The 23,601-nt window shown below is 40.8% G+C and overlaps 1 protein-coding gene across 1 annotated transcript; it reads right to left on the bottom strand.

The window, feature by feature from the left end:
* Nucleotides 1-8,001: 8,001 nt before the first annotated feature.
* LOC124111368 (14 kDa phosphohistidine phosphatase-like) lies at nucleotides 8,002-21,222 on the bottom strand. Its single transcript, XM_046471038.2, has 3 exons — nucleotides 20,567-21,222; nucleotides 14,075-14,199; nucleotides 8,002-11,808 (listed from the first exon to the last, which is right to left on the bottom strand). Exons 1-3 carry the CDS (start codon nucleotides 20,730-20,732, stop codon nucleotides 11,719-11,721), a joined length of 381 nt encoding a protein of 126 aa, XP_046326994.2. The 5' UTR covers nucleotides 20,733-21,222; the 3' UTR covers nucleotides 8,002-11,718.
* Between the last annotated feature and the right edge of the window lie 2,379 nt (nucleotides 21,223-23,601).

The following is a 23,601-nucleotide window of genomic DNA, read 5'->3' as shown; positions in this document are numbered from 1 at the left end:
GAGGGCAAAGACATAAATCAAAGAATTTAAGAGGCTACATCATCATTTTTATAAAGATCATGTCAAAATGAATATTTGAAAATCGAAGTGATCCACAACTGCGCTTCTGAAACTGACCATCGACAAATGGGGAAATATGACTGCTATTGACTATTTATTTACAACTGCTTCGACATGGTACATTGCTTTGAACACACAATGCCATGTAGAAAGTGATCAAATGTAACAAATGTTATATTGGGGATAACACTTTCTTTGTTAAGTACAGATTCTCGTACTTTTTTTCAGTCCCGTCCGGGATTCAAACCCACACTGCCAGAGTGAGGCACCTAATCGTGGAAGCCTCGGTGGCTGGGTGTGTTAAATCGCTTACTTTGTGTGCTGGCGATTAGGTGCCTCACTCTGGCAGTGTGGGTTCGAATCTCGGGCGGGACTCAACCCCATAAAGTACGAGAATCTGTACTTTACAAAGAAAGCGATATCCCAAATATAACATTTGTTACATGCTACATTGCATTGGTATATGGACCTTACATAATTAGTTTGTAATGGTTTGATTCGAATAAAGGATAGTTATGTGTATTATTGATTATAAATTGGAATATGGATTATATTTAATATAGCTAATATTTACAAAGTAATACCATCCATAATTTGTTAAATAAAAGAGATAGCGGCGAATTCGCATTTTTTAAAGAAATGACAAATATCTAAAATAATGAAATATAAGAAGTCACACGCTTTCTCACAACAGGCTTTATATAGTCTTAGTGGCTGTACTTAACAATGTCTTACCCATGAAAACCCGTGAAGATCCGGGGTAGAATAGGTCTTCAGCAACCCATGCTTGCCGTAAAAGGCGACTATGCTTGTCGTAAAAGGCGACTAACGGGATCGGGTGGTCAGGCTCGCTGACTTGGTTGATGCATGTCATCGATTCCAATTGCGTGGATCGATGTTCATGATGTCAGTCAATGGATTGTCTGGTCCAGACTCGATTATTTACAGACCGCCGTCATATAGCTTGAATATTGTTGAGTGCGGCGTTAAACAACAGACCAACCAACGACCAACCCATGAAAGACATTAGATGTCTTTTTTTTCGCCTAGTAATTTTGAAGCTAAATATGGCGGCTGGAGTATAACGACTTCCTCACAGAAAAAAAGACAATTTAGTGAAATGGGCGGCAATTCCGAGAATAACACATACATGTGCACGCAGATGAAGCATAAAGGCTTCATGCATGGATACCCAATGTATCGACAAAATACTGGGGTCGTCTTTCAGTTGTCATGTGTGTATCCACTCAATCAGCGTGAACTGTGGGATATACATTTATGTTCCGTGTCCTCAGACCGACGTGGCTGACCCTCGGGTCATAATGACCTTCACGTTTTGTTGGGAATTAATTTGAGTTTAGTCACTGCCGTGATATAAGGATTAAATGAGCTACCTGGTACTGTTACATTATTGATTTGTCCCGTACACTTCTGTAGCTGGGGGGGGGTACCGTCTTGTGTGGAGATCTATACCGTGGAATGTTATACCGTGAACGTAGATTGTCTTCTCGTACCTTGTTCCAGTGTTTGTTTGGCCAGTATAATGAGTGAGTGAGTGAGTATGATTTTACGCCGCTTTTAGCAATATTCCAGCAATATCACGGCGGGGGACACCAGAGCCAGTATAATGACCCAGCGTTTTTTGGAGTTTGGGCTATTTATTGTATAGTTTCTAGATGGGGATAATTAATTAACCGTTTTACTCACGGGTGGGGGACTAGGGTTAGATTATTATCCCAGTAAGTCATTCTTGTCGCAGATTGAATTGCATGGATAGGATGGTACGGCTCGGTGGTTTTGTTGAATGCTTGTTAGCGGCCCCCTGCGACGTTGGATTTTGCTCATAATTATAATCACTCGTTTGTCTGGTTCAGACTCAATTATTTACATGCCGAGGTGATATAGTTAAAAATATTGCTGGGTGAGGCGTTGAAAAAAACAGCAACTAAAAAAACTGTTTTACTTTTCTCTGGGCCTCGTTTCACAAAGCTATCTCGGCGCTGCGACAGTCGTAAGTCTATGTTAAAGTGTGGGAGTACTATCAACTTAGTGCTACGATCGCTTTGTGAAACGAGATCCATGAATCTAACAGAGGACACACGGTATTTTCATTGTCTGTGTCAGGGTAGTCCCACCCCGGGTATGTCTCACATAAGACCGGGTGTTTAAAAACGCCTTGTTGCTGAATGGGTGTGTCCCCTGTGATACAAGACTTCGTTTCAACTAGTTGATATATACTGATTGATTTAATGGGAGGGACAAAAGCTGGCGAGTATCTTAGCCATGCTATCTTTGAAAATCAATAAATTAGCTTGTTTCGACGCAAATTTACATATTTCAACCAGATCACGTGGTTGCAAATACATTTTTTTACATATTTTTACACAAAATTACCTAGCCAAAGATTGTTTTTTACAACACGTTGAAGGTTTGGTGGCGCTTGAACAGACATAATATAATTTAACAGTTCTTTCAATTTTCGATACACTTTCTTTTGCCCCTCTGTTTATAATCGTACCATGGTAACGTAGCTCGTAGTCCTGCACCATGACCGTGGAATATATTTATTTTATGAAAAAAACATAATCTAGAAATGCATACAAAAGCAAGTCTAGCCAGCTCAAGCTAGCTCTATTCCACATCTGAAATCAGCATAGTGAATTTTATTTTTATTTTTAGAGTCAAGAAGGATATTGTGTAATATAAGATTTCAGAGACTAAATGTTAGTCTACGTAGCTCGCTGCGCAGTGTAGATGGTTTCCTTGGTCCAGACACGAACACTTTACTAGCTGTTGTTATGAAAACTGGTATTTGTCCTACTTCACGTCGCAATCGTAATTATTTGGACGTTATCATTGTATCAGGTCTTTGAAAGGCATTTAGAAGTGATACACATAAGGAAGAGAAAATATGCATGTCAACTTCTTTATTATGAGGAACACAGCGGTTTTGAGTATATGCTTACTCCTTCATCAGGTGAATGAATGCCATGAGGCAGAGAACATATATATGTACATGTAAGGGCAACACAATTTAAAAGATAACAAAAGGTGGAAAATAACATAGGGTAGAAACTTGTACATATATATGCTCTGTCTTTTCAAGACTCGATTATTTACAGACCGCCGTTATATAGCTTGACTATTGCTGAGTGCGGCGTTAACCACAAACAAACAACATGCACAGACAGACAGGTTTATATAATATTATGGCCATATGGCCTAAAGCACAATTGATACTAACTCATAATATGCTGTCACCTGAATATACAGAAATTACATCTCCTTGAATCTGAAATTAAAACATGCTTTATATTGTGAGTGAGTGAGTTTAGTTTTACGCCGCTTTTAGCAATATTCCAGCAATATCACGGCGGGGGACACCAGAAATGGGCCTCACACATTGTGCCCATGTCGGGAATCGAACCCGGGTCTTCGGCGTGACGAGCGAACGCTTTAACCACGAGGCTACCCGACCGCCCCTGCTTTATATAAGTAGCCACTGAAAAGATAACATGTTTATTTTGAGAGTTGATAACATTTATCATTAACATTTCAGATTTATAGTCATTATTCAAGAAAGGAAGATATGAAGATCTTAACTTGGAATACTTGTTACACTTAAATAAGACATGGAATTCATCTTCAATTTCATCTCTGTCACAATTACGACAAACACTATTGACAGCATCAATATATTTCGAATTACGACACATATTTACATTGAAATTATGTAATGAGATTCCAAATTTACAAAACGATCTTATTAATGACTTGTCTGGTAAGACAGATAAATACATTTTCTGTCACAAAGATAATGCGAAGATGAAACAGTTTTGTGCAAATATATATTTCACTCGCTGCTTAAATATTCCTATAAACACTTGAATGTTACAAATTCCTGTGCAATCCACCCAAGTGAAAAACCACATGTAAATAACAGATTTCTTACTTCAGATACCCAAGTATGTTTAGCTTTATCATCCAACTGCTTCGACAATTTGTAACATTGAAGAGGATATCTGCATTCTTCAATTCTTATTAACTTTATCCAGTATTATAGCTCCCCTTACTTGGCCATGCACAGACATATTGCAGCCTCCAGTTTCACCAAGAATTACTTCATTTGAGGCATATTTACCAATACCATTGAACCTTGAGGTGTGTACTTTTTCGACAGCAGCATACTATTTTGTTCCCAATTTTTCCAAACCATATAATATATAGGTGCAATTTTACAATAAAAAATGTTGCATGCTGTTGAAAATGATACATACTTATTTTGTTTTAACAATTTATACATATACATACATGCTTTTGAAGCTTTTATAGCAAGTTGTTTACATGCTACTGACATTAATTTAGAAAAATAACATGATACCCAAATTTTGTATAGTAAGTTTCAACCTTACACGCCGCTATACTATATAACTGCAATAATCTTGGACACGACGTGAAACCAGCCTCACCTCACCTTAATTACGACCTGGTTGTAACTTGATTGTAACATGGTTGTGACTTGAGACATGATTGTGACATGATCATGATTTTGACTTGTGACATGATTGTGACAAGGTTGTGACTTGATTGTGGTGTAGTTTGTGACATGATTGTGACCAGGTTGTGACATGATTGTGACAAGGTTGTGACTTGATTGTGACATGATTGTGGTGAAGTTTGTGACATGATTGTGGTGTAGTTTGTGACATGATTGTGACATGATTGTGACATGATTGTGACCAGGTTGTGACTTGATTGTGACATGATTGTGACCAGGTTGTGACTTGATTGTGACATGATTGTGGTGTGGTTTGTGACATGATTGTGGTGTAGTTTGTGACATGATTGTGGTGTAGTTTGTGACATGATTGTGGTGTAGTTTGTGACATGATTGTGACCAGGTTGTGACATGATTGTGACCAGGTTGTGACTTGATTGTGACATGATTGTGGTGTAGTTTGTGACATGATTGTGGTGTAGTTTGTGACATGATTGTGATCAGGTTGTGACATGATAGTGACCAGGTTGTGACATGATTGTGACCAGGTTGTGACTTGATTGTGACTTGATTGTGGTGTAGTTTGTGACATGATTGTGGTGTGGTTTGTGACATGGTTGTGGTGTAGTTTGTGACATGATTGTGATCAGGTTGTGACTTGATTGTGACATGATTTTGACTTGATTGTGACATGATTGTGGTGTAGTTTGTGACATGATTGTGACCAGGTTGTAACATGATTGTGATCAGGTTGTGACTTGATTGTGACATGATTGTGATGTGGTTTGTGACATGATTGTGGTGTAGTTTGTGACATGATTGTGATCAGGTTGTGATTTGATTGTGACCAGGTTGTGACTTGATTGTGATCAGGTTGTGACTTGATTGTGACATGATTGTGACCAGGTTGTGACTTGATTGTGACTTGATTGTGGTGTAGTTTCTGACTTGATTGTGGTGTAGTTTCTGACTTGATTGTGACATGATTGTGGTGTAGTTTGTAACTTGATTGTGACATGATTGTGGTGTAGTTTCTGACTTGATTGTGACTTGATTGTGGTGTAGTTTCTGACATGATTGTGACATGATTGTGGTGTAGTTTTTGACATGATTGTGGTGTAGTTTGTGACATGATTGTGTTGTAGTTTGTGACATGATTGTGATCAGGTTGTGACATGATTGTGACAAGGTTTTGACTTGATTGTGACATGATTGTGGTGTAGTTTGTGACTTGATTGTGGTGTAGTTTGTGACTTGATTGTGGTGTAGTTTCTGACTTGATTGTGACATGATTGTGGTGTAGTTTGTGACTTGATTGTGACATGATTGTGGTGTAGTTTCTGACATGATTGTGACATGATTGTGGTGTAGTTTGTGACATGATTGTGGTGTAGTTTGTGACATGATTGTGGTGTAGTTTGTGACATGATTGTGATCAGGTTGTGACATGATTGTGACAAGGTTTTGACTTGATTGTGACATGATTGTGGTGTAGTTTGGGACATGATTGTGGTGTAGTTTGTGACATGATTGTGACCAGGTTGTGACTTGATTTTGACCAGGTTGTGACTTGATTGTGACATGATTGTGGTGTAGTTTGTGACATGATTGTGACAAGGTTGTGACTTGATTGTGGTGTAGTTTGTGACATGATTGTGACCAGGTTGTTACTTGATTGTGACATGATTGTGGTGTAGTTTGTGACATGATTGTGACCAGGTTGTGACTTGATTGTGACCAGGTTGTGACTTGATTGTGACATGATTGTGGTGTAGTTTGTGACATGATTGTGGTGTAGTTTGTGACATGATTGTGATCAGGTTGTGACTTGATTGTGACCAGGTTGTGACTTGATTGTGACATGATTGTGGTGTGGTTTGTGACATGATTGTGGTGTGGTTTGTGACATGATTGTGGTGTAGTTTGTGACATGATTGTGACCAGGTTGTGACATGATTGTGATCTGACTGTGGTGTTTGCGACTCACGCCCAGTCTGTTCGTTCTTTATAGTTTCTGTATCCTTGGGTCTATTGTCTTACACCGAGTAATTCTGCTGATGAGAGTGCGTCATTTCGAGGAGGTCACGGACAATATTATACATTCTCACGAAGACAAATCACGCTATCGCAACATAACGGATCATGTCGGGTTATCTGAGTTGTTGGTACGAATATTTCATTCACGCATTGGGACTTCCTTAACGGTGCATGATCACAGTTATTTTGTGACTGATGTTCTCTTCAATGGGGCCCCGATCATGATCCTTGGGTTGTAGCACCATGCCCGTGCTCCTGCGTTCCTAGATAGTGGTCAACGGCAGACTCGACACTACACACCACTAGGGTACGATGACATTCTTCATCAGCCAGACCTCACACTTGGGTACGTGACATTCTTCATCAGCCACACCTCATCACTAGGGTACGATGACATTCTTCATCATACAGACCTCACCACTTGGGTACGATGACATTCTTCATCAGACAGAACACACCACTAGGGTACGATGACATTCTTCATCAGACAGAACACACCACTTGGGTACGATGACATTCTTCATCAGACAGAACACACCACAAGGGTACGATGACATTCTTCATCAGACAGAACACACCACTTGGGTACGATGACATTCTTCATCAGACAGAACACACCACTAGGGTACGATGACATTCTTCATCAGACAGATCTCACCACTTGGGTACGATGACATTCTTCATCAGACAGACCTCATCACTTGGGTACGATGACATTCTTCATCAGACAGAACACACCACTTGGGTACGATGACATTCTTCATCAGACAGACCTCATCACTTGGGTACGATGACATTCTTCATCAGACAGAACACACCACTTGGGTACGATGACATTCCTCACCAGACAGACCTCACCACTAGGGTACGATGACATTCTTCATCAGACAGAACACACCACTTGGGTACGATGACATTCCTCACCAGACAGACCTCACCACTAGGGTACGATGCAATTGTTCATTAGACAGACCTCGCACTTGGGTACGATGCAATTTTTCATCAGCCAGACCGCTTGATCGGAATATGATTATACCCTTGATCAGACTAACAATTAAGGACAGATTAAGCGAAGTATGAAATCAGGTTCCAGGCCATGGCAAATGTATTGTCGAGAACGTCGAAGCCCTTCACTCACATCACTGCAGCACAAAGCTTGCGGAGAAGCAATGTTGACATATTTTATGTGCGCCTCGAATATAAGGCACTAGTACGTACATTGCCTGTCTTGTACAAAATACTCTTGTGTCTTTTCATCTTGATCAGCACGCAGTTTGCTTTGATCAGAATATACAAGAGTCTGTGAAAGGAGGTAAATACACTAGCTTCGTTCATCCATCTGTTGTCGACCCGCTAAGTGATAGTATAACCGTTTTTGGACAGGTAGATATCAAACACGAACTAGAGACAGGAAAATATCTCTTTTTTATTCAAAAATAAACACACATAATTAACAAGCTAATATCAGCAGTCTCCAGCAACAACAAGAAATAAAAATATTGAAAAGCTCGCCAGTTGCAGAACTTAACGATTTCATAATACGGACATTTCAGAAATATTTTATTTTGTATTATTTAATCTCAAAAGTTCCTCAAAACGGGAACCAATTTCCAATTGTGGAAACGTTCCTAAGATAAGAAAATGGCCAAAAACACTGAAACCTTCACGAAAAGGGTCAGTCACAGCGCACTATCAAGCCCGGTCAAGGTGCTTCTATAATGCTGTGTACTAGAGAGGTTCTATATTACTGTTTACCAAAGAGATTCAAGCCAATTTTGATGTTTTGTACGGTACATATTAATAAAAACTAAATTTTACCGAAACAATATTTCTGCGTCGGAGAGGGCTCTGGTGTAATTTGTAAGTATTAAATCTAACATATACATGAGACAAGCTAATTACACAGGACAAGCCACAATAGCCGCTTACATTGAAGTCATAATCACCGCTTGAGTATTACATATGTATTATTGCTTTTTGTAGTATCAATAGTGGTTTCGTGTCCTTACTCAATCATTTAAATTGTTTGTTTCAACAATCGGGGAAGTAAACAAGTGCAGCATCGTTGTCATATCAATAGGTGTTTGTTTCCTGTGAAAACTGGCAGGTATGGGACGCAACTCTTGTCAGTAATTCCGCCTGTTTCTCCAGAACGCCCCCGTTTTGAACCTAAAATCTATTGGCGATGAAGAGGCTTGTTTTATTTTATACTTGGGACATACTTGATAACCTGTTGATTCATAAGATATTTATTAAGTAATTCATATCATCAAAAGGTTTGTGGGCGCATGTTTGTAATTGTGCCCATACATAAGTATATTTTAACCAAATCATGTCAAAAGCAATTTCCTCACAACTGTTAAATTACTGGAGCTTCCGCAGAAGGTGTTCGTTAGTTGTGTTATAACACTACGTTTAGTGTATGCATATATTTACACAGACACCCATACCAGGCACAAACGCCTATATTAGACCAGGCGGATATGGCAGCCATCTCCAGCACATGCATTGCCTTCAAAATAACTGTCAGTTATAGCCATAGATGTTAAGTATCAAAGAAATCGCAAGAAATACAAATATGTCAAATAAAAGATATGTATAAGGCAGAAAGGACAGATATGTTCATCTTTGAATTCTGATTTTAAAAAAATCAGTTAATGATGAACATAAAATAGTGTATTTAGTATACTAGTTTTCCTTAGTAGTGACAGCAGCTGATATATACCGAACACCTTTGGCACAGTAATACTACTACTACTACTACTACTACTACTACTACTACTACTACTACTACTACCAAATAAATAACTAAAAACCATTGACCAGACGCCATACATGCAAACGTGTTAAAAGCGTACCACATATTATTACCCTGATCATCGGAGCAAATCTAGAGTGGCTTCATTTAGCATTATCAGCTCCTGTATAAACGTGTACGGATATTGGCAGACAACAGCGTTCCCTGAATATAAACTGGTATTGACGTTTTACAAATTACGAGGACAGGTCGTTTTACAGTGAATCAGCTGATTAATGAACTGCACACCACTCAACAATTATTTAAACAACGCGACAGAAGCTGCGAAAATGAAAGGAAAACACTCAACATGAAAATGGAAAAAGAAGAAGATAAACAACACTCCAAAACTGGATATGCATAGATCTAGAACAGGATTTCCTTTCCTCTCTACGAGGCCTCATTAAATAGATTATTTGTCCCTGCTACTAAAACCTCCCCGTGATTATTGAAGCAGATTACAAACCACGTGGGGCTTGAACCTATCTTTCTTCAGGTGGACATGGGAAAGGAGTGAGTGAGTGAGTGAGTGAGTTGGGTTTAACGCCGCTTTTAACAGTATTCCAGTTAATTCACGGCGTGTCAGTTTAATGTTGGAGAAAAGCCTGAAGTGATGCAGGTCTTAGACGTTTAACACTTCGGTGAAACCCACGAGTACCGGTATGGTGCTGACAAACCTAGAAACATAATCGGGGCGAACCGGGATTCGAACCCACAATCATAGGTTTCTGGCGTGCCCAAGGGACGCAACTCTGCACAGCGAATCGCGGCGCCCTAGACGACTGGGCAACCGGTGCCCCCACATGGGAAAGGAACCAACTGTAGAAATAATAGCATCTAATAAGTTGTTGAAATGAAGTAGAAATATAAAGGACTACAAACACTTCGTGATTCGAATCATCCTGGTAAAGGAATCCGATGAACTACAATTAAACTATTACAATTAAAATCAGATCTTTTACTCCGATACGATACCGCTCTGTGTCAAGATCAGCAGAGAAGTTCGGGTCAGGTGAACCTGCATTAGCGAACTTTGACTGCCCAATCTGAATGAAAGATGCGCGGGTTCTTGAGCCAATCAGATGTCAACTATCAAAACTTATTTACCACCTTATATTGGAAATGTATATTCTTACAAATGAAAAACTAAACAGAACACAAATATTCCCTCGATCGTAATCCCTTTTATGCTTGAATGCCACGTTGCTAAAAAACGACAGCTATATTAAATATCCAAAACAAAATAGCGCGGCTTTAAGAATGGCAGTCGGAAGTCCCCGGTTATATTCGTTTTCGAGATCTAGAAATCGCACATGTTGTTCTGAATGTTTCGCTCACTCTTACCAAGAATGCTGAAGCCTTGGCGCCGATTGGCTGATTAGACAGTTCCCCTGACGTGACCTTCTATAGAGGTGTCCTCAGATCTTCAGGCAGAGAGGTATCGTATTGAAGTAACAGATCTGATTTTAATGAGATTGTAATTGTAAGAACCCTTTGATTTTTTTCTTGTACAATGCAGGCTTATGCATACACATGCCCTTCTAGCAGGAATAAATATCACTCACGCGTGTATTGTAAAGGAAAGATCGAACCCGTGTCTGCTAACACGCTTCCTACTGTGCCAACAGCGTCAGTCTGCAAGTCTACAGGTTCCATTTTACCACATGAATCAAAGGCTCGTTCCATAAAGCGCGATAATTTATACAGTCCGACACTGTCACTCGTCACTCTGGGGTAGTACCTATACCTGACTCCCACTTAGGTACTCAGGAAATACCACACCCGACTCACACTTGGGTACTCGGGTGGTACCTATACCTTACTCACACATGGGTACTGGGTATTTGGAGACTCGACCAAGACCTAAATTACTATTCCTCGGAAATTTTGGCAACCCGTTTTACCCGGAACGTTGGCAATAAACCGAGCTATCAGTCCGACACATTTACCAGCCGCAAAAGATACAAATCAGCCTTTGTTTAATGACTCCTTGTTTATCGGATGTAACCTACTTGTTTTAACGATTCATGACACGAACTCGCTGAATACAGTGTGTTGTGAATCCTATACAGATAGATCTGCATCAAATAATTGTAGGAAGTCAGTCAGGAACTGTCACCAAGGAGGTTATACGTGACATCTTTGTTTTCGAAACAGCAAGTATATAAAAAACTGAAGGAAGTCAGTCAGGAAGTGTCATCAAGGAGGTTCAACGTGATATCTTTGTTTTCGAAACAGCAAGTTGAGCTACCTAGCAAAACGCTGTCCACGGACACGCCCAGCCACTGCCCACGTTGTCGTAGATGTAAGCTGGGTGGGGCAGAGTCTAGTCGTTGGTCCACATCACGCTGTGGTAGGCGGGGAACTTGACCCTCAGGATCTGCATAGACACCTCGTGGTTGGCCCGGCCGTAGCCCTAGAGGGAAGGAGAAGCTTGTGTATTAGGAGGGGCTGGGACACAATTTAATATTCTTATTTTATCAATCTCAGTTTTACTCCGAAATGATACCCTCTTAGACTGACACATAGTACAAGAACTTTTTCATTACACAATACATTTCTCCACTCATATTTGGTTTCCCGATGCTGTGGAATAGTGCTGGCTGAACCTGCTTTTATATTCTCTAATCGGGTTATATTTTCATAAAACACATGTAGTCCACATTCATGGTGCAGGATTAGATACCTCCCAGCGTGGAGATCTGAGGATACCTTCATAGTATAGTGAACTTTTCTTTCTCACAAATTATCTGACAAGCATATCTGATTTCTGTATCTCGTAACGAACAAAAACGAACAGTTGATAAAGGCGCCATTATAATTGTTGTGGATATTTTATACACAGTGTCATTTCCGAACTTCATGGCATCAACATCCAGAAGGGAATATCTTGGACGGAATATTTGTGTTCTGTGTGGTTTTTCTTTCATAACAAATCGAAATGTCCGAATCGAGGTGGTAAAGAAATCAAGGCGTAAGTTTTAGAAAGCTGGCAGACATCTTATTGGCCACACCCACACCTCCTTCAATTCGACTGGGTCAAAGTTCACTCATGGTTCACCTGACGCGAGCTCCTTTGGATGTTTACGCAGAGACATCAGAGTAAAATATCTGATTTTAATGAGATATATTCCCTAATTCACCCAAGAAATTATCAACAAACATGAAAAATAGTATTTCGCTAGTTGGACACGTTTTCTGAGACAAGTACCACTGAGTTCATTACGCTGTCTCAGTATAACTGCTAATGGAAGCTTTCCAGAAAAATAACGAGTTGTTCCGGATAACAATGAGCGCATGTTGTTTTACGCAGCAGTCAATATTCAAGCTGTATCACCACAGCTAGATGTGTTGCTTAACGGCGCCCTCGGCAATATTCTAACTGTATCACCACAGCTAGATGTTTTGTTTAACGGCGCCCTCGGCAATATTCTAGCTGTATCACCACAGCTAGATGTGTTGTTTAACGGCGCCCTCAGCAACATTCCAGCTATATCACCACAGCTAGATGTGTTGTTTAACGGCGCCCTCAGCAACATTCCAGCTGTATCACCACAGCTAGATGTGTTGTTTAACGGCGCCCTCGGCAATATTCTAGCTGTATCACCACAGCTAGATGTTTTGTTTAACGGCGCCCTCGGCAACATTCCAGCTGTATCACCAGAGCTAGATGTTTTGTTTAACGGCGCCCTCGGCAATATTCTAGCTGTATCACCACAGCTAGATGTGTTGTTTAACGGCGCCCTCAGCAACATTCCAGCTATATCACCACAGCTAGATGTGTTGTTTAACGGCGCCCTCGGCAATATTCCAGCTATATCACCACAGCTAGATGTGTTGTTTAACGGCGCCCTCAGCAATATTCTAGCTATATCACCACAGCTAGATGCGTTGTTTAACGGCGCCCTCAGCAACATTCCAGCTATATCACCACAGCTAGATGTGTTGTTTAACGGCGCCCTCGGCAATATTCTAGCTATATCACCACAGCTAGATGTGTTGTTTAACGGCGCCCTCGGCAACATTCCAGCTGTATGACGCCGGTGAGTACATAAAGCAGACCGTCCGGTGATTGACAACAATCACACGCAATTGGGATGCAATCGCACGCTATCAAACCAAGTCAGCGAGTCTGACCACTCGATCCATTTCGTCACCTGTTATGACAAGCATCGTCGTGGGGCCTATATTCTTACAGGTTTGGATAGGATGACGTTCAAATCTAGTATATGGGCCGGGGTAATGTCCCTTGAACAAAAATCCCCCAGACCTTGCCAAGGCTGGACGGCAGCCTGAACTCGAAGCTTAGCCAAGCAGGCCAGTGGTTCGTACTATGAGTAAAAACCAACGCGTTCGGGACACAATGGCACAATCCGCCCTGTCACTCATTGCAATCCCCAATCCTCATAAGTCCGGTTTACTACAGCATGGAATCCTGGAGACCTGTTCTGTCAAGATCCCAGCCGACATCCGCCAACCAAGCCTGTCAAACCAGGGTTCACAAGGCAACTTTATGATCAACATAAATCTGCCATTTCGATTAATTTTGAGAAATTCGCCACATCAAAGTGGAGAAAACATGTTCACAATGAAAATATTGTCTCAACTGAACGTGGGCCAAATTAGCATTCTGTTAAAATTCTTTTATAATTCTGTTTTTATAGTGACATTTTTTAGTTTACCTGAGATTTTCCAAATATCCTGATAGTTTTGGCGTCTGGGTCGTGCTCGATTTTACCGCCTCCCACACACTCGCACATGATGCCCTCCGACTCCAGCTGGGCATCCAGCACGTCGTAGATGTCCGCTGTAAACAGAGGGAGTGAGTGAGTGAGTGCGTGAGTGAGTGAGTGAGTTAGTGAGTGCGTGAGTGCGTGAGTGAGTGAGTGCCTGAGTGAGTGAGTGCGTGTGTGCGTGAGTGAGTGAGTGCGTGCGTGCGTGCGTGCGTGAGTGAGTGAGTGAGTGCGTGAGTGCGTGAGTGAGTAACAGTACTCCTGTTATATGATGGCTGGTCTGCTTGATGTGGGACAAAAGGCCGAACTGGTGCGGGTCTTAGACTTTTATCACTTTAGTGAATTCCTGAACTACAGAAACATAATCAGAGCGAATATGGGATTTCCTACCCACGACCATAGTCGTCTGATAGTCTAAGGGACGCAACTCTGCAACTCGCCTTAGAAGCGAGCCAGCAAATCAGTTGGTGTCAGCACACACACCTGTGTGGCATCATTCTTCCCGGCCAAAACAAAACACAGATAAACTTCATCCTTATCCTTTATGTAACACATAGCTTTATTCTCATTCAGCATATACTTCACTCCCATTCAACATATACTTCACTCCCATTCAACATATACTTCACTCCAATTCAACATGTACTTTATTCTCATTCAGCATATGATTCCTTCCCACTCAACATATACTTCATTCTAATTCAACATATACTTCACTCCCATTCAACATATACTTCACTCCAATTCAACATGTACTTTATTCTCATTCAACATATACTTCATTCCCTTTCAATATATACATCACTCCCAATCAACATATTACGTTATTACCATTACCATTCAACATTTCTACACCATATATACACTCGCCATTCTCCTTCTACACTAAATGTACACATTCGTCAATGTCTTTCTACACCGCATATACACACTCGTCCTTCTCTTTCTACACAAAATATACACACTCGTCAATGTCTTTCTACACCATATATACACACTTGTCATTCTCTTTCTGTACCATATACACACACACTCGTCACTCCCTTTCTACACCATATATACACACTCGCCCTTCTCTTTCTGCAACATATATACACACTCGTCCTTCTCTTTCTGCAACATATATACACACTCGTCCTTCTCTTTCTGCACCATATATACACACTCGTCATTCTCTTTCTACAACATATATACACACTTGTCATTCTCTTTCTACACCATATATACACACTCGCCATTCTCCTTCTACACCATATATACACACTCGTCATTTTCTTTCTACACCATATATACACACTCGTCATTACCTTTCTACACCATATATACACACTCGTCACTCTCTTTCTGCACCATATATACACACTCGTCATTCTCTTTCTACAACATATATACACAATTGTCATTCTCTTTCTACACCACATATACACACTCGCAATTCTCCTTCTACACCATATATACACACTCGTCATTCTCTTTCTACACCATATATACACACTCGTCATTACCTTTCTACACCATATATACACACTCGTCACTCTCTTTCTGCACCATATATACACACTCGTCACTCTCTTTCTGCACCATATATTCACACTCGTCATTACCTTTCTACACCATATATACACACTCGTCACTCTCTTTCTGCACCATATATACACACTCGCCATTCTCCTTCTACACCATATATACACACTCGTCATTCTCTTTCTACACCATATATACACACTCGTCATTCTCTTTCTGCATCATATATACACACTCGTCACTCTCTTTCTGCACCATATATACACACTCGTCATTCTCTTTCTGCACCATATATACACACTCGTCATTCTCTTTCTGCATCATATATTCACACTCGTCATTCTCTTTCTACACCATATATACACACTCGTCATTACCTTTCTACACCATATATACACACTCGTCACTCTCTTTCTGCACCATATATACACACTCGTCACTCTCTTTCTGTACCATATATACACACTCGTCATTCTCCTTCTACACCATATATACACACTCGTCATTCTCTTTCTACAATATATATACACACTTGTCATTCTCTTTCTGCACCATATATACACACTCGTCATTCTCTTTCTACAACATATATACACAATTGTCATTCTCTTTCTACACCACATATACACACTCGCAATTCTCCTTCTACACCATATATACACACTCGTCATTCTCTTTCTACACCATATATACACACTCGTCATTACCTTTCTACACCATATATACACACTCGTCACTCTCTTTCTGCACCATATATACACACTCGTCACTCTCTTTCTGCACCATATATACACACTCGTCATTACCTTTCTACACCATATATACACACTCGTCACTCTCTTTCTGCACCATATATACACACTCGCCATTTTCCTTCTACACCATATATACACACTCGTCATTCTCTTTCTACACCATATATACACACTCGTCATTCTCTTTCTGCATCATATAGAGACACTCGTCACTCTCTTTCTGCACCATATATACACACTCGTCATTCTCTTTCTGCACCATATATACACACTCGTCATTCTCTTTCTGCATCATATATACACACTCGTCATTCTCTTTCTACACCATATATACACACTCGTCATTACCTTTCTACACCATATATACACACTCGTCACTCTCTTTCTGCACCATATATACACACTCGTCACTCTCTTTCTGTACCATATATACACACTCGTCATTCTCCTTCTACACCATATATACACACTCGTCATTCTCTTTCTACAATATATATACACACTTGTCATTCTCTTTCTACACCATATATACACACTCGCCATTCTCCTTCTACACCATATATACACACTCGTCATTCTCTTTCTACACTATATATACACACTCGTCATTCTCTTTCTACACCACATATACACACTCGTTCTTCTCTTTCTACACCACATATACACACTCGTCCTTCTCTTTCTACACCACATATACACACTCGTCATTCTCTTTCTGCACCATATATACACACTCGTCATTCTCTTTCTACACCACATATACACACTCGTCATTCTCTTTCTACACCATATATACACACTCGTCACTCTCTTTCTGCACCATATATACACACTCGTCACTCTCTTTCTACACCATTATAGACACACTCGTCACTCCCTTTCTACACCAAATAGACACACCCGTCCTTCTCTTTCTACACCACATATACACACTCGTCATTCTCTTTCTACACCATATATACACACTCGTCATTCCCTTTCTGCACCATATAGAGACACTCGTCATTCTCTTTCTACACCACATATACACACTCGTCACTCTCTTTCTGCATCATATATACACACTCGTCACTCTCTTTCTGCACCATATATACACACTCGTCACTCTCTTTCTGCACCATATATACACACTCGTCATTCTCTTTCTGCACCATATATACACACTCGTCACTCTCTTTCTGCACCATATATACACACTCGTCACTCTCTTTCTGTACCATATATACACACTCGTCATTCTCCTTCTACACCACATATACACACTCGTTCTTCTCTTTCTACACCACATATACACACTCGTCCTTCTCTTTCTACACCACATATACACACTCGTCACTCCCTTTCTGCACCATATATACACACTCGTCATTCTCTTTCTGCACCATATATACACACTCGTCATTCTCTTTCTGCACCATATATACACACTCGTCATTCTCTTTCTACACCACATATACACACTCGTCATTCTCTTTCTACACCATATATACACACTCGTCACTCTCTTTCTGCACCATATATACACACTCGTCACTCTCTTTCTACACCATTATAGACACACTCGTCACTCCCTTTCTACACCAAATAGACACACCCGTCCTTCTCTTTCTACACCACATATACACACTCGTCATTCTCTTTCTACACCATATATACACACTCGTCATTCCCTTTCTGCACCATATAGAGACACTCGTCATTCTCTTTCTACACCACATATACACACTCGTCACTCTCTTTCTGCATCATATATACACACTCGTCACTCTCTTTCTGCACCATATATACACACTCGTCACTCTCTTTCTGCACCATATATACACACTCGTCATTCTCTTTCTGCACCATATATACACACTCGTCACTCTCTTTCTACACCATATATACACACTCGTCACTCCCTTTCTACACCATATAGACACACTCGTCACTCCCTTTCTGCACCATATATACACACTCGTCATTCTCTTTCTGCACCATATATACACACTCGTCACTCTCTTTCTACACCATATATACACACTCGTCACTCCCTTTCTACACCATATAGACACACTCGTCACTCCCTTTCTACACCATATAGACACAAAAAGGGTGTATTAAATAGGGGTGAATGATGAGGCGGTGTATGACAAGAGGGAGTTGTATGGTGAGGGAATGTAGGGCAAATGGGGTGTATGACGAAGGTGTGTGTGGCAAATGGGGTGTATGAAGAGTGGTTGTATGGCAAATGTAGTGTATGGTGAGGGGTGTGTGTGTGTGTAGGGCAATTGGGGTGCATGACAAGGGTGTGTGTGGCAAATGGGGTGTATGGTGAGGGTGTGTGTGTGTGTGTGTGTGTGTGTAGGGCAATTTGGGTGCATGACAAGGGTGTGTGTGGCAAATGGGGTGTATGGTGAGGGGGGGGGGGAAGAGTAGGGGGTGCATGACAAGGGCGTGTATGGCAAATGGGGTGTATGATGAGGGCGTGTATGACAAGAGGGGTGTATTATGATGAGGGGTGTATGACAAGATGGGTATATGATGAGGGTAGGGTGGGGGTGGGGGTGGGGGGGGTGGGGTGTATGGCAAATGGGGTGTATGATGAGGGGGTGTATGACAAATGGGATGTATGAGGGGGTGTATGACAAGAGGGGTGTATGATGAGGGGGTGTATGACAAATGGGATGTATGATGAGGGGGTTTATGACAAGAGAGGTATATGATGAGGGGGTGTATGACAAGAGGGGTATATGATGAGGGGCTGTATAACAAGAGGGGTATATGATGAGGGGCTGTATAACAAGAGGGGTATATGATGAGGGGGTGTATAACAAGAGGGGTATGTGATGAGGGGCTGTATAACAAGAGGGGTGTATGATGAGGGGGTGTATAACAAGAGGGGTATATGATTAGGGGGTGTATGACAAAAGAGGTATATGATGAGGGGCTGTATAACAAGAGGGGTATATGATGAGGGGGTGTATAACAAGAGGGGTATATGATGAGGGGGTGTATGACAAGAGGGGTGTATGATGAGGGGGTGTATAACAAGAGGGGTGTATGATGAGGGGCTGTATAACAAGAGGGGTGTATGATGAGGGGGTGTATGACAAAAGAGGTATATGATGAGGGGGTGTATGGCAAGATGGGTATATGATGAGGGGTGTATAACAAGAGGGGTGTATGATGAGGGGCTGTATAACAAGAGGGGTATATGATGAGGGGGTGTATGACAAAAGAGGTATATGATGAGGGGGTGTATAACAAGAGGGGTGTATGATGAGGGGGTATATAACAAGAGGGGTGTATGATGAGGGGGTGTATAACAAGAGGGGTATATGATGAGGGGCTGTATAACAAGAGGGGTGTATGATGAGGGGCTGTATAACAAGAGGGGTATATGATGAGGGGCTGTATAACAAGAGGGGTGTATGATGAGGGGGTATATAACAAGAGGGGTGTATGATGAGGGGGTGTATAACAAGAGGGGTATATGATGAGGGGCTGTATAACAAGAGGGGTGTATGATGAGGGGCTGTATAACAAGAGGGGTATATGATGAGGGGCTGTATAACAAGAGGGGTGTATGATGAGGGGGTGTATGACAAGAGGGGTATATGATGAGGGGTTGTATGGCAAAAAGGGACAAATGATGAGCTGGTGCATGACAAGAGGGTTATATGATGAGGGGGGTATAGGATGTAAAACAAATGGCGTGCATGACAAGTGGGATGTTAGAAAAGTGAGGTGTATGACAAACGGGGTAGCACATTTAAGAAACAAATACGCAACGTGAGTCCCCCCACACCCCCCAACTGCCACACACACCCGTATATAAATATATCTTGCCGTCCTACACAGAGTTCTATATCGTCTCATAAGAACCACATTTCATCAATAGTGCATAATCGTATACAACTCAAATTTCCGTGACCTTTCATGTTTTCTTGGCGTCAAGCCATGCACAGAAGCACATAGGAATCATAGGAGTAAGTCCACAGTATGTCTCCTGTGCTGTTTTGTAGAACATCACGTAAATATCAACCTTCACCTCACAGACTACCCTGTTTCCCACACCTGCCAAGATTCCTACTGCAGCACTGTGTAACACAATGTATATTGTACTGCGTGAGTTATGGTCTATTTATACCCTGCCTTGATACTGTGATGCGTGTCTTACCGTGGAATTCAGCACTCGGTGCCCCCCTCACAATATACTTAAAGTCGGTGGTATTTGCTCCTTCGTAAATCTTACACAGAATGTACTTGAACACCCCAGTGCCCCCGATCTCCACATCGGGAACGCCGGCAAGTTTGGGATTCACCGGGAGGGTCCTCCCAGGCATGGTCAACGCTTGTTTGCTACTGTCAGTTTATATGTTCAAATGTATCACGTAAACGTGCATGAATCCTCTTATGTTAATTAATCCATCATTTAGGTTTAGGTTGTGTAGAGGCAACTTTCAGGCAATATTCATTCAGGTGAGAAAAGCACTTCTTCGTGTTATTCGCACCGCTCACGTTGCATGAGCTAGTACTTGATGATTATAATTGTCATCCAGAGTCAACTGGCATCTGTCGTTTCACACCAGCTTTCAAAGCACAGGGACAAACACTGCGAGATGTTTTGCTGAACTGGTTTCCGAGTCCTCGAAAGATTATCGGGATCCCACTTCGTTTCCGGTGTCATGTCATGATCCAAATGTTTTCTTGATGTTCTAGTCCTTCTAAATCATCATCCACAACAAAATATCAAAATATCCCATAATACGACTGTAATGTCGGCCGTAGAAAAATTCTTGACGCACTTTGTTTTCTCTGTTTGGGATAGCCCTTTTCATAACGAGGCTGAGGGGAATCCTTGCCAAGGGAGAATTCATTGTTTAGCATGAGTTCACGATAGTCGTCGTTTCCATGACACCACTTCGATGTTAACTAGCTGTGTTTGTTATATTGCCCAATCTCAATACACGTTTCGGTATTTCAATAGTTTGAAACGATATTTTATGTGAAACAAACTTAAACTGTATATTGCTTTAAATAGGTAACTAACCGTGGTTAATTCATATTTTTTTCTCTTCAAGGTTTCAACATTTTCTTGCAACATATGTTTAATACTCTTTAGAAATGCTTTGTCCTAACTCGTGAATAACATTGCTTCCTAGATTTTTAATTAGTCCAAAGGTAGTGATTGACAATAATTGTCAGGTAATTTTTAAACAGAATTTTTTTTTTTCGATAAGATCTATTTACAGTACATTGTTTAAAACGTTTAGCATATATTTTGTTGATGATAGCTGCATAAAATAATCAGAATGATGCTGTAATTAAAGAGACCAAAGTCAAGTAATTATTTTTTTAATGAAATATTTTAGAAATATTCAAGTATTATACAGGATGATATATATTCCATATCATGAAGATCTCGTATATTCCAGACGGATCGTTATGTGACAAAGAGCTGCACAATCTTTCATAAATCACCACAGCATTCGAGATAATGTGAATTCGTGACCACTCGTATTATCCCGCCTGCACTATACTCCAAGGGGCGACTGGTCGGAGAGGTCACGAGTGCGTGTCGGCACAAAAACATTGCGTCAGACAGAGAAGCGGCTGTAAAAGGTAGGGTAAGGAACGGGTAGGTAAAATATATACTCGTTACAGCCACAGATCCATAAACACTGGCGGATCAAGGGGTCGGGTACAGGGGTGCGCACACCTACTTTCTGACACATGTCGTGTGTTTGTGTTCAGCTTGTTTTTTAATTGTGACTTGGGTATAGTGCGCACCCCGTTTCAATCCCCTTGGAGATCCGGGTTAGAATTAATCTTCAGTAACCCATTCTTGTCCTAAAAAGTGACAAACGGGATCGGGTGGTCAGGTTCGCTGACTTGGTTGATGCATGCAAACGTGTCTCAACTACAAAGATTGATGTTTATGATATCAAACACTGGGTTGTCTGGTCCAGACTGGAATATTGATGAGTGCGGCGTTAACAACAAACAAACAAACAAAACAAACAAACACTCTATTTCAAACTCATGGATACGCCTCTGCATGCATAAATCAGATTTTGATATTTATTTAACAATTGGTCGCTTCATGTATACTCACAAGACAAGCACCTATTGGTGCATGCGAGTCATGGGATCTATTGTGCTCGAGATACACGTGTACGTTACTAAAAGCCATCTTGTTTATATTGTATACCCGTTACTCAGTCGCTGGTGAAATATCGTTAGAATTCGTAAACATAAATAAGCTGTTAACGACAGTTAACGTTGTCATAGTCCTAACACCAATATCAATAATTCATAATTGTATCATGAACTATTGTAGTTTGACATAATTATTATCTTTGTGTAAAGTTTATGCAAGAAAAGTACTGATCGATGTAATCGACATTCAATAGACAAAGCATGTTTAACCATCGATGACCAAGTAAAGTCAAGTCACATGACAAAATTAGGAGGTCATTGTTTAGACTCATTTCATCAAAATTCCATTTGAAAAGGCAAATGACTTTGACCCAGCAGTGACTGGGTACCCGGTAATGAAAATTTTGATATGAACGCAAATTGTAATTTTTAGGACAATCGAATTTAGAAAGCAGCAAAATATGTCCTTATTAAGTTGCCATTCTCAAAACATTATAAAAAGACCATGAAACATTGTTTTATTGGGTTTACAGATTTTTCTACTTATTTCGAGCACATTCAACATGAGCACAGGTCATGAATTAGGCAGTTCGTAAAGGAAGAAAATCGCACCACTTAATCTAGTTATGTACCAAATCCGGATTTCTGCTGTCTGCAGTCTTTCGTATGACACAGCTAGATTCAATGTCAAATGCAAATGCTAAATTTGATTAAGTAATGACAGATGATCATTACTAATCAACCAGTGATTACGTGAATGCCAAGCTTAAATGGTAGCAGTAGGTCAGGCGGATGGCATCGAACGCATTCTGAACACGCCACAATGTATAATACAGGCAGAGAGTGGGGAGTATAGTTTAACATTATTCCAGTTTTACCACGACCTGTCAACTTAATATGGGAAGAAAGCCCGCGTGTGATGTAGGTCTTAGACGTTTAACATGCGCGAGAACGTATGCAGCTCACAACCTAGAATCAAGGCGAATATGGGATTCTAACCCACTATAATAATGACGCAAAGGACTATACACCCAAAGGACGCAACTCCGCACA

This window comes from Haliotis rufescens, unplaced genomic scaffold (genome assembly GCF_023055435.1).
Source record: "Haliotis rufescens isolate VD_foot unplaced genomic scaffold, xgHalRufe1.0.p SCAF_4, whole genome shotgun sequence".
Lineage (NCBI taxonomy): Eukaryota > Metazoa > Mollusca > Gastropoda > Lepetellida > Haliotidae > Haliotis > Haliotis rufescens.
This window is presented reverse-complemented; position numbering and strand designations above follow the sequence as displayed.